The 16,284-nt window shown below is 38.9% G+C and overlaps 1 protein-coding gene and 2 non-coding genes across 3 annotated transcripts in view; all 3 read left to right on the top strand.

Moving 5' to 3' along the window:
* mpped1 (metallophosphoesterase domain containing 1) overlaps window positions 1-15,426 on the top strand; it is a 135,013-nt gene extending 119,587 nt beyond the window's left edge. The window contains exons 6-7 of the mRNA XM_059325471.1: window positions 5,038-5,151; window positions 9,196-15,426. Of these exons, the coding sequence (XP_059181454.1) occupies window positions 5,038-5,151; window positions 9,196-9,311 (230 nt within the window). The 3' untranslated portion in view covers window positions 9,312-15,426. The remainder of the gene's footprint in view (window positions 1-5,037; window positions 5,152-9,195) is intronic.
* On the top strand, window positions 4,202-4,274 carry trnav-aac (transfer RNA valine (anticodon AAC)). Its single transcript has one exon. It is a non-coding gene; the product is annotated as a tRNA-Val (tRNA).
* Window positions 4,413-4,486, top strand: trnav-cac (transfer RNA valine (anticodon CAC)). Its single transcript has one exon. It is a non-coding gene; the product is annotated as a tRNA-Val (tRNA).
* Window positions 15,427-16,284: the final 858 nt, after the last annotated feature.

Below are 16,284 nucleotides of genomic sequence, written 5' to 3'. Positions count from 1 at the left end.
CAGCAGCTGCTTTGAAACAAGCGGCACATTAGAGCAAAATACCCCGAGACACAAAAAGCCCTCGTAACTTCTCACTTTACTTCAGCGTCTCCAAAGGCTTGTAAAGAATACACTTAGAGTTTTAAGGTGTTTCATAACTAAACTGATACTAAAAGTGTTTTTTTTTTTTTACAGGTAGATACATTTAGAGGACAAAGAAGTCAGACTGTATTACTTTTACCAGCATGACTGATTCACTGCCAGCTGAGAACATGGGAGTTTTATGTCTGTGTTGAATATGAGAGGGTCCATTAACTTTGCCTGAAGTGAGATTTTAGCACTTTCTGTGGTAGTAAAAGATAAAATTGTATACAGAAATGTAAAGTCATCCCCAGAGAGTCTTTTCTCTTTCTTTTCTTTTGTCCCTGGTAAAGACCAAAGACTTGCTGCTTCTCAAGTGTTTTGGGGCGAGGAGCGAATTCACACGACTGTTCACATTTGGGAAAATGCTTAATCAAGACTTGAAACCTGGACTTGAATCATAAAAAGTAGGACTTATAACTGGAATCGTGGTTTTGGACATTTTGCCTTTGCAATAGTAGGTAAACTATTAAAGACTTTAGGCTTGACATGGACTTGGATTTCAGTACTTGAGAATTGCCTTTGACTTGCCATTAAAGACTTGGGACGTGACATGGACTAGTCCATAGAGTTTTAGAGTTGGCTTGGTTATGCCCTTTACTTGGTTAAACTTGTCCTGAGAGACATACTTGGAATTGTCTTTAACGACTAGAGACTTGAATTTCCCCTAAAATCTTGTGACTTCACTTGGACTCATCCTTAAAGACTTAGGACTTGTCTTGACCTGACTCACTCACCGTGTGTCTAAAAACAAGATAAAAACACTAAATCTCTAAATCTGAGGGAAATGATCTTGCTGCATGGACAGATAATTTTACTTGTCAAGATTTCTTAAATTATGATTATTAAATCTAGAAATAAGCATGTTGGACGCTTAAATTAAGAAATAAACTCTTAAAACAAGATAAATTAAAGCTGCAAGCAGCGATGAACTGGCCCAAACAGAGTGCACTGTAAATTATTTGTTTCTTACCAAGGTAAAAAAAACTTAGATTAGATTAGATTTAGAAGTGTTAGATCATTTATCTTGTTTTAAGAGTTAATTTCTTGTTAATTTCTTATCTGTTCATGCAGCAAGATCATAACTTGGTTGAACTTGTCCTGAAAGACATACTTTGACTTGTTTTTAATGACTCGAGACTTGACTTTCCCCCTAAAATCTTGTGACTTCACTTGGAATCATCCTTAAAGACTTGGGACTTGTCTTGAACTTGACTCACTGTTGCCCTTGAAGACTTCAGACTTGACTTGTCCTTAAAGACTGGAGGCTTGACTTGTCCTTAAAATCATGTGACATGACTTAGACTTAAAAGGCTTGAGACTTGACTAGGACCTGCACATTCACTTTCGTTAGATTTAGGCAATGAAAAAGGCAGCAGTTTTCTTCTGTAAGGTTAGGGCTAAAAGATTCCTGGCTCTACGTTACCAAAGATAAAAAGTCAAATAAATACAAGAAAATGCTAAAAGTAAAGTAGTCAAAATGACGGCCGCTAATACCGGAAGCAACATAGTTACGTTGGTAACAGAAAAGGTGACGCACTAAAGTTAAGCGATGTTACTGTAACCTTAGTGTACACAATATATCCTTGGGTTACTTTAATTATTTTAATTTAATATTATATACAATATATTTTTTTATTGTCGTGTATGGCACTTAAACTATTCTTTTATTTATTTAGTTTCATATTTAACATTTAAGTTGATATTATCTGTCCTCTTGGCCTTGTTTTAGAATTGCAGTTGTATGTGAGGGGCGGAGTCAAGCTGCTGTAATAACAGAGTCGGAGTCTGCTGTGAAATCTGAGAGAGTTGTTGATGTTGGGTGTGCATTGTCATGTCCATATTGGTTTTGATTAAAGAAGATGAATGAATAGGTAAACAAGAGATACTGTAGGTCGCTCATTACCCAGCAGCCAGAGAGCATCCTGGAGAACGCTTTCAAACCCAAATTCATAATTACTACAGCTACAACAATACATGTTGGCCATTGAATGAGCTGATAACTACCTGCTGTACCTGCTGGAAGATGGAGCAGGCCTACACTAGCGTATACTAATGGGGTGATAAGTGCTTAATACACGATTAAGGCTTTGCTTAGCATTAAGCTAAAATGTTGGTACTGCCATATAACTTTTCTCCTTCCTAGGGATTAAACAAAAGCTAGTGAAAAATACTCTGCATCTGGGAATTGAACCACGGTCTCCCATGTAATAGATGGAGATACTGTCCACTATACTAACAAGGAAGGGTGGCTTTGCTTTACACTCCGAAATGTCACTTCTTTTAGTTTCACATGGGACATAAACGCCGCTCTCCTTTGTGAAAGTCACTTGACTTCCTTACTTCCCCCTTTGCTTTACACTCTGAAACGTCACTTCTGCCTTGGCCTCATTCATAATTAGTACAGCTGCTTGAAGTCTACAACAATACATGTTGGCCATTGAATGAGCTGATAACTACCTGCTGTACCTGCTAGAAGGTGGAGCAGGCCTCTACTAGCGTATACTAATGGGATGATAACTGCTGTTTAACGCCCATTCAATGGTCTCATAACAACCCAATCCTGTCCTGGGTATTGACCATGTGATGGACAAACTATGTATTTTAGGAATTTAATTGGCATTTTTGTTTTTACAATGTTCTGCTAGTTTATAATTATTATTGATAAATGGATAAATACAAGTCTAGCAGAACTTAAAGTCTTTCAGTTTCCTTTGTCATTTTATCACTTTCGTTCACTTCACTGTATTTTTCTTTTCTTTTCTCTGTTTACTTCTTATTGGTGTCTGTGCAGAGCGACAGAAGGCAGGGAAGATGGAGGCACAGGCTCCTCAGTCATTTTATTTCTCCAACTTGATGCTTTTATTGACTCAGCATCAGCAGCATCCCTCCTCGCAGAGCAGCCACTAAATCATATACACTCCATGCTTCATCCTTGTCACACACACACTGTGAAGTCTGCATCTGTGTGTGGCTGTGATTGATCTTTATTTTCTATGGCTGCTTTCTAAGAGTCTGTTTTTTTCTGCTGCAATGTGCAGTTTGCCATTAGACAAGGAGTCTAAAATGGAGAGCTTCATTCTGAAATGTGATGTATCGCTGTTTAAAGGGAGATGAAATTTATAACCTTTGTGGAGACACATTCAGCCGCAGAAACACAGCAAATCAACCCAACACTACCATCACACTGTTAGACCCGTTACTGAAACGATCCAAACAGGATCATTACTGTATAAATGCCAGTTTAGAGAAAAGTGAGGATTAAAATTGTCATAGTTTGGTTCACTTCGTATAAAAAGTAAGGTATGACTTCAAGAAATATAATTAAAAAAACATGTGGTCCACAAAACGACATTTTAATTCAGCTTTTATTTTTATGGTGATTCCATTGAAGTGGAAATCCTCTCTGTGGATCAGAGACATTCTGCATTTCCTTCAACTAGAAAGAATGTTGTGGATAAATTATGACTCGCCAGTATTCCAGAAAACTTTTGGGACTCATCTTCCGACATTTTATGGTTATATGAAATGTGCTAACTGTAAACTGCCCCAGTGCATGCTTCTTCCGATGACTGAAAATATATCCAGTCAGGGTCAGCTGTTCTCCCTCACTGCTGAATGGTGTCTCAGCTAGTGTCTCTTTCCTCTCCTGAGTCATCTAAGGTTTGCAAGAGTTTCCAAAACCAAAATCCTGCACAGTGCTTAATGCATGATTAAGGCTTTGCTTAGCATTAAGCTAAAATGTTGGTACTGCCATATAAGTTTTCTCCTTCCTACGGATTAAACGAAAGCTAGTGAAAAAAGTCTCCACGTCGGGGAATAGAACACCGATCTCCACGTGACAGGCGGAGATACTGTCCACTATATTAACGAGGAAGGGTGCCTAAATATTATATTTGACCCATGATCCCTTCCAGTGATCACAGTGATCACATAGAGGTGATCGAGGAATAACTCCAGTATATTGTAGATTTATTGTTAACCTTCATCATCATCAAATCATCCGTGACAAACCCGTAATTGCTGTAACATGTTTGATAGTTTGTTTACTTCTAAATGTGCCTTCGGGCCATAATCAGTGGTTTCTGTAGTGTAGTGGTTATCACGTTCGGCTAACACGCGAAAGGTCCCCGGTTCGAGACTGGGCGGAAACATGTTTTCTGAAATGTTGCCCAACCTTTGTTATCTAACTCTAGGCCTAGGGAATAGTTTCAGCTGAACACGTCTTTTGAAATGTTCATTGTCCAATTCAGCTGTATTCAGAATACAATATGTAAAGGCTGATAAAGACAGTTTCTGTAGTGTAGGTGGTTATCACGTTCGCCTCACACGTGAAAGGTCCCCGGTTCGAAACCGGGCAGAAATACATTTCTTTCACTTTAGAACAGTGAGTCTCTGATTGAGTCCTATTACTGTAGTGTGCACATTGTTCATTGTCTATGATCGGTGAATGGGCTCGGGAACTTCGTATTTTTTATTGCATAAAAATAGTATTTAAATTATTTTATCATTTGCTGTTGTTGTTGTATTATTAATGTATTTTTAGTATACTATTATTATTAGTAGTAGTAGTAGAAGTAGTAGTATTTTTATACTAGGTTTTTTTTATTTAATTGTATTTAATAATTTGAATGTATTTATTAATCTCTTTACATTTTTTTTTTTTTTTTACTTTTCTTCCTTTACTATACTATTACAATTTCAAAAACTATTACACAAAAATGTGTAGAGGTATTTACCCATGTAGAACTGGCAGTGCAGAAATGGGCACGAGATCTTCTAAAATGAAAATGAAACTGAAACTGAACATATCCATGTAGGCCCTGTAAATTTCAATAAACAAAACTGAAAAACTGAAAAAAAAACTTGGATTTTTGTATGTCCCAGAAGATGAGGTGTGTTTTGATTTGTGTGCAGGTTTCCTGGACTGGGTCCCGAAAAAGATGCAGCGCGTAGGGTGTATGGAGCTGCTCAACACAGTCCAGAGGAGAGTTCAGCCCAAATTACACGTGTTTGGACACATTCATGAAGGTATGTGTACACACAAACAAACACATGCACGCACTAATAGAAATCGATTTCCCCCTTTTTTTGTGTTTCCACATTTGAAGACTCATCTAAATCCTAAAGATCTGAATCTATGGATGTCATATCGCATTAACATGAATCTAAAAGTCCTCAACTTCTACGATTCTACATTAAGGCTGTTTCCACTACAGCCCAATACCCAGAATGAGGAGGGTCTCACTCTCCGAGATGCCCCTAATTTGAATATGAGCCGTCCTGAGAGTCTTTTGACGGGACTTAACAAGCCTGGTTACTGATTGGATAGATCGCTAAGCAGGATGTGACGTAGTACTCGACGCCACAACAACACGCGCCATTTGTAAAAGCCAGCGAAGCAGTGTTCCCAACTTAGCAACTTTGCTGCTATATTTAGCGACTTTTCTTAACGAGCCGCAGGGCCGGAGACTCTTTAAAAAGAGTAAGAAGTAGTTGAAGCGGCACAATCCTGCAGTAGTCTCTCCTAGCTGCAGTCACAGAGCTGGAGGGGATGTTAACCCCTTAGTGTCCTGTCTGCAAATTGCTAACAGGCTAACAGTTAGCTCTGTAGCAGTACAGTGTGTATGTGCTGCTGCAGCAGGAGGTGTTCACTTAGCGATCTCTGTTTGTTTACAACAAGCATCGGACACTCTGTGCACAGTGAGCGATGACGTTAATTCACAATCACTATGTTTATGATCAGTGGAGACTCTGTGCATAATTAGCAATGCTGCTTTGTTTATGATCAGCTGCTGACGTTGTGCACAGTTAAAGATGGCGGCCACAGTTGCGTCTCCCGTGTTTAATCCGTCACGTGTGTGATCACGGTAGAAAATGTCACTAAGTAATTACGTGATGATCGAAAAACCATACGTCACCTCCAGGGTCTCTAAATCCCTCTGGGGGCCTTTTTTTGTAACAGAGACACACAGAGTGAGCGGACATTTGAGAGGGCGTGGCCTGAGACTTTCGTGGTGGCCAGTCTTCCCCCTAAAGGAAACACGGCTACTGTCATTTACCATGTACAAATGAGAGTTAATATACAACACAAGCAAGGATGAAGTCAAGAAACAAAGCAAGACTTTAACTGCTGCTGTGCCTTCACAATATGATAGTTTACACACATCTCCACCTGCACCTACATCACTTTGTCTTCATTTCTCTCACATATCTTAACACCTTAACATTTACTTATTATATAAATAAGAAACTCACATATAGATGTAGCGCAAATGGACAAAAGCCATGTATTTAAATTTAAACATGATCTTTTTCTTAAAAATTTAGTAAATAAAATGAGATTCCATCCCAGCAATGAAACCTCAGAATATGGAGACACAGTACAGCAATACAGTACAGTTTCCATGCAGAAATGTATTAAAGTGTATATTAGAGAATAGCTGAGCTGCCACGTCCCCATAAGCATTTCATCCAGGCCAGCGAGGGCAGAGAGGCCATCTCCCTGGACTGGGGATTGCTTTTTCGGTCGGGGGACGAGGTCAGGTCTGAACCCCTGGAGCGCCAGTCCCCCATCAGACAGAACCAGATTAGAAACTAGATCAGATGCTATAGCAGGAGAAATAGGCTTAAAACAGCTCCCTTCATTAATGTGAGGAATTCAAATTGAAATCATCCTCAGTGTGTTTTGTATTCATATATTCCAAATCTGAAAGGACCAACACAGACATCTGTTGGGTTCCAAGAGATAGTGAAAGTGACACCTACTCTTAAAAATCACTGATAGTGCAAAGCTAAATTGTAGTACTTTGGGAGAGATGGTAGTCAACTTATACTTGACTAAATGGTAACATTTACATCTGCCATTTGGAAGAAACGTTGATCTAAAGTGCCTTTGAAGCAGGGATTTTTTTTTAGCTGTAGTGGTGTTAGTGTCACTCTTGTGCATACATTTGCTCAAGCTGGATTCTCGCCATTCTACAATGTGCTGTGATACTAAGTGCTTAGAACTGTGCTGTTTCTCATTTGCACATGCAAGACATTACCTCTATGTTTGTGTATTTATTATGATCCCTATAGGATGCGTCATAGTTGCTATTTGTCCTGGCATCCATTGTGACAGTGGAAGGCTGTTCTTCCTCTTATTAATTGTATCATTAAATAAAAAGCTGTTGTCTCATATGAACTCCAGACATAGCAGGAGATTGTCTATGTCGGATGTGTTCTTACCAGGCGGTAACCCCCGTGTCTGAGCAGGGAGGTAAACCAGGAAGTGGATAGACAGTCCGCATCGAATTTGTGTATGTTGATGGCATTATCATGCAATCGCAAAAATAAATAAATATCGAGTTCCCTGGATAGCTCTATTCACAGGGGCTCAATCAAATATTACATGGACTTTGTAGACTGTCTATGCTCCTATGTATTGTTATTCAAGGCAGCTTATTACAACCCACATTTATGCTTTTAATTAGTTTAAAAGCATAAATGTTTAATGAGCACCCTCTAGTGGCCGGAGTAATTATAAATGACAGCTTGGCGTAAGAGACGTTACAAAGCAAAGAAAAGTGGGGATAAAGGAAACAGAGTATAAAGTATAAAACTAAAAGATCCCTTCGGGCAGGTGGTTTCTGAAGATAACATAACTGGTTCCAAGTTTGAACTTAAAGAACCATGCAAAAAAATTTTAATTTATTAAAGATAGTTAATATTTATATATATATAGCTTCAAATGTAAGAAAAAAAAAAGACATTTGATAACATTGTAGTGACAGCAGCAAATAAAAAACATAATATCATGTTACACAAAAAAATTGGGGTGATTCAAATTGTGTGTTCCTGTTAAAACAAAAATTACTAAACACTTCAAAATGTATTTAAAGTATGCACACCTGTAAGACAATCTCTTTCCTATGCTCTAAAAACATGCCTCCTTTTTAAAAACTGTTATGATAATACACTGTATAAAAAAACTGTTTTTACGGTAAAAAAACGGCAGCTGTGGTTGCAACTTTTTGTAATATTACGGTTAAGTATGATTACGTTTTTCCATCAAAAGAAACGCTGTTCTAAAATACTTTAGAAATGCTGCATAAATTAAAGATTTTACCATTAAATATTACAGTATATTTCTGTTGCCGATATGGTGTTTAGTACATTTAACAATGAGAAAAAGTATTTTTACAAAAAACAAATGCAAAAATGATGGCTTGTATTACAGCAGTAGTTCCCAACCTTTTTCTTGAGGGACCAACATTTTTACCATTGTAAACTTTGGCGACCCCCCATTGTCCATTGCTTCTATGAAGCCGAACTCAATGTGACTTTCATGGTACCCTCTCTTTTTCTTTTTGAGATATTCAGCATTTAGGTCTCCCTGACGCTTCGCCATTTTTTCCATTAGCTCTGTGTTTCTGTTGTTAGGCGAGGTTACCGCTAGGTGAGGTTACCGCTAGGTGAGGTTACTGCTAGGTGAGGTTACCACTAGGTGAGGTTACCGCTAGGTGAGGTTACCGCTAGGTGAGGTTACCACTAGGTGAGGTTACCTGTGTATACTGCAGGAGGGATGTTACACATGTCCTTATTCTTGCGATATAGCCTATATTTTTAAACTTTTCTATAGTGATTTTTCTATTTAAATGAATGAATAAACTTTTAATGTAGCCCTTAATTAGTTGTTTTTGTCCCACTAATGTATTGAATGCTGACTCATCTATATTTCACACATTAGATTTATTACATTCCTTAAAATCAAGAGGGCTTCGCGACCCACCGTGGATCTTTGGGGGGGGGTTCCTGTTGGGAATCACTGTATTACAGAATATTTTTGTTACAGACACGGTGCCAGTGTATTTTACAGTGGAGTAATGTATCTTTTTTTTTTTTTAAATAAAATGTAAAAAAAAATACTGTTTTGGCTGATATATACATTTACAGTGTTTCATTGTTACTGAAACTGAATCAACCCATTTATCGTTTTACAGTCTTTTACTGTCGTGGTTTAGCAGTTTTTCACCGTAAATCATTTTTTTACAGTGTAGTTAGCCGGAGTTGACCTTTTCCACTGCTCCCCAGGTTACGGCATGATGACTGACGGCACCACGACGTTCGTCAACGCCTCAGCCTGCACTGTCAACTTCCTGCCCATGAACGCGCCCATCGTCTTCGACCTTCCAAACCCGAGGACATGACTAGAGTCCGCCTGCGCCAAAACACCTGCCGCCAGCCAATCAGGAGAGACGAGTCAGGCGAGGTAGGTAAGGCCAGCAGGCAGAGTGGAGCACCTCTGTAAATATAAGGCGGCACATGCTACGGTATACACCTGGAGATGGAGCGGACGCTTTTAATGTCATTTTCTGTGCCATCATTTCTTCATCTTAACACTCTTAAAGAGTCTTAAAGCAGACAAATGGACGAGCAGAGAGACATTTTTACATGCGGACAAACAGACATTTCTCTGTCTTCTTTTACTGCACTGACAATCTGATGTGGCTCTCAGAGAGGAGAGAGACACCAACGTCCCCGTTGGCTTTTTTTCACTTCATTTAAATGAACTGTAAACATTTGGACTCGAAGTGCAACAACCTCGTCTACGTGAGAGTTTCAGTGAAGCTCTGACTCAACAGCAGAACATTTGCCCGAGGGATTTTCACAGAACTTTTCTCCCTTCCCACTTTAAACATTCATTTCCTCATTTCTTCCCCCTCATTCTACCAGCCCTCCTTATCTTCCTCCTGTTTCTCTCCCCTCCTCCAGCCTGGAGTGTGTTTTTTTTTCTTACCAGCATGTGTGTGTATGTGAGATCAAAGTGAGTGTGTGAGGGCAGCTAGAGGTCTCTGCCAGGGGCTGTGTGAGAGTCGGGGTGTCAAACATGTTGACACCACTCCCCTGGGTCTCATTACAGCCCTCATAAGCCTCTTAACCGGCCGAGAGGAGGACGCAGAGGAAACCAAACGCAGCACTTCCTTTTATTTTTTATTTCCTCTCCACTCTTCCTTCCATGTAGCTCCCCTTTCACCTTTTCTCCTCTTTTACATTTTCCCTTCCTCTCTATCCTCCATGCTGTGAATAAATCGCACAGCTTTTTAGCAAAGCGTGAAAGGACGGGCCTTTCGGACTTGGAAAAGACAGCTGGTAACGCACAGCATAAAGGTGCTACATGCTACGCTACTTCTGGACAGCCATTGGGAGCTGTAATGGTTGTTGCAAGGAGCCTCCCTTGTGTTGGGAGAGATGGAACTTTTTATCCTTTTTAAAGAGGAGTAAAGCTGTACAACGTATCCTCATGAAGGGGTTTGTATGATTTCCTACGAAAACCTTTGCAGTGTGATTCCTATAATATGCTACGAAATCTAACATGTGACGAGCGCTGTTCTGCTAACGCGTGATAGCAACACAATACTGTTGTTGTACCCTACGGCATGATCAATATTTTACACCACGGGTGTGTAAAGAGAACTGGATCCAGATTTGGAGACTTATTCTAGACTTTACAAATATTAATGGACCGATTGAATGATAGTGAAACAAGAAATTCCGTGGGAGTTGTTATGTTAAAAAAATGTATCCACTGATTCTAAGTCTAAGTCTATGGGAAAATGCTTTTTGGGCCCCACATCCTAATGTGACAGACATAGAAAATTGTTATTCCACCATCTGGTCACTATGTCATATTGGCCTAAAAGCCAGGTGCTCTTCCTGAGGGCTTGTTGTACCCACATGGTTGTCACACATTTAGGTGACCATTGATTTTTTTCCACATTTTCCCGACATGTGACCACAACACATTTTTGACAGATGCGGACCACTGTTGTTACTGTTTTAAACATGTAGTCAATCCTCGTAAGCGATTAGGTTTAGGCTTGTGCTCGAAGTGGGCAGATCCCTAGTACTCTTTACCTTTTGGCATACTCAAGCTGCAGGTACTCTTAACGGGAGCATGTCTATGTTCCTAGACCTCTGATATTTTCCCCTCTTTGTATGAGACTGGGGAACATGGGACCCTTTTTCCACGTTTTTCCCAAAAACCCTAACCCATTACTGCCAAATTCCATGGCAAATAGGCCTAACCCTAACCCCGCAACAGTGGGGAACATAGGACCCGGGGAACATAGGGATGACCCCCTCTTAACTGCCCTCTCTATAGACGGATCCGGTGTTCAGCCATCTAGTCATGCTGTCGCTACTGCGGTGGCAAATCATATCTTCTGCTATCTTAGTTAGCTAAAGCTTAGCTATAGATAATAAACAGAGATTAGTAATGTTATGAATATAAAATCAGTTAATTTAAAATTGAAGGCTTTAAGACACCTAGATGTTCTGTTCATTTTTATCTATAGTCACTACGAGCAATCATGGCCTGTGCGTCGCTAACTGACAGGGTCAAATACTAGGCAACATTGTCTTTTTTCTCTTTGAGATGCTGAACAAATTATGAATTTATTCTTTGGGACCACTGCAGCCCCGAAACAGTGTTAGCTCACTAACATTAGCTAACATATGCAGTGTTAGCTTAGCTGATGCTACTTGTTGTTTCAATAAATCAGTAGCCTGTCATGGTAAAACAACTCCAAGACAGCATTGTCAAAAGTAACTTTTCACATAAAATCAAGTAAAAAGTACACTTCTCAATATTCATTTAATATTTTAGGGAGATGCCACAGCAGTAATGGTAACTTGACTACTTGTGGTATTTCCCTGTTTTTGGCTGTATCAATCACTATGAAGGATATAAAAATGGCTCGATATAAATGGAGATTCACTTTATTACATTCTTATCTTCATCTCTTTATGACATTTTATGACACGCCTTGTTTCAGTATGTCTTAATTACTTTCTTTCGATTTTGGGGAATTGTATTTAAGAACTGCGGTCGCTGTGTACGGTGGGCGCTTACAGACTTCGTGGTGCATTCAGGTGTAGATAGGTGTAAACCACTAAATAAGCCTAAAGGAGAATACATATTTAAAAGCAATACATAATGCCAGAGAGCCTTACTGCATTATATTCCATGTATTTGTATGCCTTGTATGTGTTAATTGCTAACCACCAGGAGAGTACTGGCACGTTTTGTTTCACTTCAAGAAACCGTTTAGGCACCAAAACTGCTATCCCATGTTAGGCTAAAAAGACATTACTATTGGACATAACGCCCAATAACTGTACACAAACACCGGTCTCCTGGTTGAAAGACTGGGGGTTTAATCCATCCATGACCCCTCTTGACAACCGACCCACTTGGTTTTTAACATTACATTGCTTCATCACTGAATACAATTTCGTGGAATACCAATTCAAGTGCATTATATTTCGTAGGAAGTCATACAACGTACGTTTGTGAGGACAGCCTGAGCTGTAAGTACATGTACTGTAACTGGTCTATGTAAATGTTCTCTGTCAATGTAAAGAAGAAAAAAAACTTGAAGTTTTTCCTTGAAGATTGCTATGCTTTTAAAAAAAATGTTAATATTTGTGGTTGTTACATTTCCTTTGGTCTATTTCTTAGTAATGTAAATGCTTATTATGGTATTTTCTTCTCTGTAAAGCTGCTCGGCCCCATTTGGTGATTATTAACTCTTTCATGTCTCTTAGCAGTTTGTCTGTTTTAAAAAAAAGCTTTACTTTTTTCTCCTTTGCTCTATTCTCTGAATAAGGCCATTCTCGGTAAGAATCTGAATGTGCTTAGCATAACAAGACCACGTCACACTTTGATCTTCCTGCTCTCCGACATTATGTATGAACGTTCCCTGGGGCTGCAGTTTACTCCCGCTTCACTCTCGCTTCCTCAGCACATCAGCATTCATTGTGCCAGCTGATGTCTTAATGTTTCCAAACAGGCAAAAGAGGAAGGAGTAGCAGAATTGCTCACCAAGAAAACAGCGTGTGTGGATAATGGCGGGAGGTGTGAGCACTTGTTAGAGCATGAACATTGATGCCTGAGTGTCTGTATGTTTTATGCTAATGTTATGTGGAGCAGTTTGAGTTTTAGGCCATGAAGTTGGGGCCATTATGGCTGATGCTTACTTCTTTATGGGACAGTTTGAAGTTTAGGACTAGAATTAAGATGAAATATAGGGTGTGGTGTGCAGGATGTAGAGATTATGTGCACTGCAGCGGAATAAGATACAGGCAAACAGAGAAATCATATTTACAAGTTTTAAATCATGTGACAGTGGTTTATTTGGAAGTCCTAGAACACAGAGACAATGCTGGGCTGACAGTTAACGTCTGATAACATGGTCAACTCACAATATGACTACCAGGATAAACAATATAGTTTGATATAGGGGTGTCATGATTTCAATTCTGAATCAAAAATGAAGGGAAATTAGCTTTTAATTAAATTTCAATCATCAAAATTAAACACACTTGCAAAATAGAGAATTGGCAATACACTGTAAAAAATAATCTGTTAAATTTACGGTAAAACCACCACCAGCTGTGGTTGCCAGAACTTCACCATAAAAATTACAGTTAGCGGGTTTTATACTGTAAATTTAAATGTAAATATCAGCAAAAACTGTAATTTAGACTGAATATCCCCATTATTTTTAGGGTAATTGTGTTATTCATTCACACATCATGGTATTTCTCCATTAATTTTACATGAAAATGTTATATTTTTTTACAGCAAAACTGTGTGTTTCCTACAGTTAATGACAGTAAAAGTTAAAGTTTTGTGCTATTCTTTGATTTATGGTAATTAAAAGTGTCCACTACGGTGATATACAATTTTTAATTTTACGCCCTATTTTTGATGTAATTTGACAGTGTTTTACTGTAATTTCTACAAACATTTTTTACAGTGTAATATGTCTATAAAGATAATATTCATGGGTAACCATAGAACCCATTTTCATTTGGATATCTTGAGGTCAAAGGTCAAGGGACCTCTTTAAAAATGTCCATGCCAATTTTTCCTCGCCTAAATTTAGCCTAATTTGGAACATTATTCAGCTCCCTTTCCTACAAGATATTAGGACACGGTTGATGCCAATGAATTACTTAGATCTTTTAGTTTCCTAAAATACCATCTTCACATATCTTTAAAACTCAGAGCACTATAGTCTGGAACTTCAATTTTTCATACATTGCATATTTAGTAAGTCATTTCATACCCTGCTGCTTTGTCTTCTAAATTGTTCTTAATCATTCATCAATTCTGATAGTTACTACTCAATTTTTCTATTGCTATTACACTAAGGTACTTCCTGCAGATGTTTCACATTAACCTACGAGTAATTGTAGAGGTGTATTATGGTTTATAAATATGTCTCTTGTCAAGCGTTTGTGAACTTTCTCTGCTAAACATCTGAACTGCTTATAAGAAAAACAACAGTTCCACCATTTTTACCAGTGGGAAGTCCCACTTTACTAATTGATTAAGAAGAACAAGTAATAGCTCTGTTGAATCCTGGCACAATTTATCAGGATTGTAGACATGAAGTAGACTTTCTTTGCCGTAATAGTTTGAATGTAGCCAGTGGATGGTGTATAAGCACAACATGTGTGTCTGTGTGAGTGTATCTAATGAAACAGTAAGCGAGTGTAAGAGGAGAGGGAGTGCTCAGCCTCATCATTTAAACTTAATTAATGTCTACGAAGGAAAATGTTCCAAGAAAGGAATAAAGGGAACTATTAAAAACCAAAAGATTGGAACAACTTTTATCTCTCATTTTCATGAAAAGCTGTCTGTTTGGTCTGACTCTCCACTTCCAGTCCTCATTTAGATGTCTCACTTTGATGCTCTTCTGCTTCAGTAGCTGTGTTATGTGTTTCCTGTTTTTTCCAAGAAAAAAAAGTGCTGTACTGTTTCTTGATTTCCTTTCTTGAGGCATGCTTAAAGGAGTTAATGACTTCTGCTACTCGGACAATCTGCATATGAAGAGTTTTGTTCCAAAATGAGATATCTCCTGTTTGAAAAAAGGGACGCCTACACAGGCAGAATGATTGACAGCTAAAACTTGAAAGCAGTTTGTGGTGGTCCTTTTTTAAGCATCATTAGTAACTTGGTTACACTTTTACTGGCAGGATCCTCTACAGTCCAACAATACTGGATGGTTCAGGTCTTTTTTTTAAATGGATGTATAGCATTTTGGAATAAAAGTGTTCATATGGTATTTGCCATTGTTGTTGGGGACATTTTTTATAAACTGTAAAACAAGAAAATGTAGACCCAACAGCTGCAAAATGTTACTGTGTTGCTCCTGGAGACAACTCTAAAAATGTACCTCTCTTTCTTAAAACCATAAAGATTCTGCTGGCTCTGAGAGATTATTCACTGATTGAATAAAACCTTATCTGTGACCGGTGGATCATGCTTTCTTACTTCTTCCCTTTTGTCTCCCCCTCCCTTTATTTCTTGTTCAAGAAAGAGAAAAAATTAGAAGTGGCGTGGAAACTTTTCCCGTCCCGGTTCTTCTCTTTTGTTCCGATCAAAGGTATCTGTGTCTCGTATCAATTATAGAGCCCAGAGCAGCAAGTTAATTTCCAGCAGCTAAACCCTCGCCGCTCCGTCTCCCATTTTGTTCCGCAGGTCTTCCACACCTCTGCACATTCTAATGAGAACCCTCGTTCAAATAATTACATTAGTAATCCCAGGGGAGAGCGGGTAATTTATTCGCGGATGGCTTTTTACTTTGCCATTAATACAACTAGCTTTCATATACTCTTGTCTTCCTCCAGCTCCCTCCCTCCCTCTTTTTTCTCACTCTGCCTCTCCAACCACAATGCTGAGCTTTTTTTCTCAGTTCTGATCATCCCTTTTCCATTTCCATCTGCTCGTCCCTCTCTCAGCTTCCTCAGATAATGACTCCCAGCTCTCTACATTTCTCTCTCCTCTCTGAGAGCTACTGTATATCTTGCTGCGGTAGCGTTTCCTTTGAATGAATGACAGACGTCCCCTCTATCTCCTTGTCATCCATCTCACTTCACACTTCCTATCGGAACAAAAGATGCAGCCAGTCCCTTCCGCCGTGTGCATCATTAAAAAGGCACTTTATTTGATTGGCTTTGGAACACAAATCAGTGTCAAATAGTCAGGCAGGAGACAGAGGGGGGAGAACACGGTGAAAAACTCACATCATTTATCTATTGCTTCTTGTTCGGCTTTATTTTTTATGTTTTTCAGTCATCGAATTCTGTGATGGATTTATTTGTCGTATC

This window comes from Centropristis striata, chromosome 22, assembly GCF_030273125.1.
Source record: "Centropristis striata isolate RG_2023a ecotype Rhode Island chromosome 22, C.striata_1.0, whole genome shotgun sequence".
In the NCBI taxonomy this organism is placed as follows: domain Eukaryota; kingdom Metazoa; phylum Chordata; class Actinopteri; order Perciformes; family Serranidae; genus Centropristis; species Centropristis striata.
The sequence above is the reverse complement of the archived record's forward strand: the minus strand, read 5'-3'. Positions and strand labels throughout refer to the sequence as shown.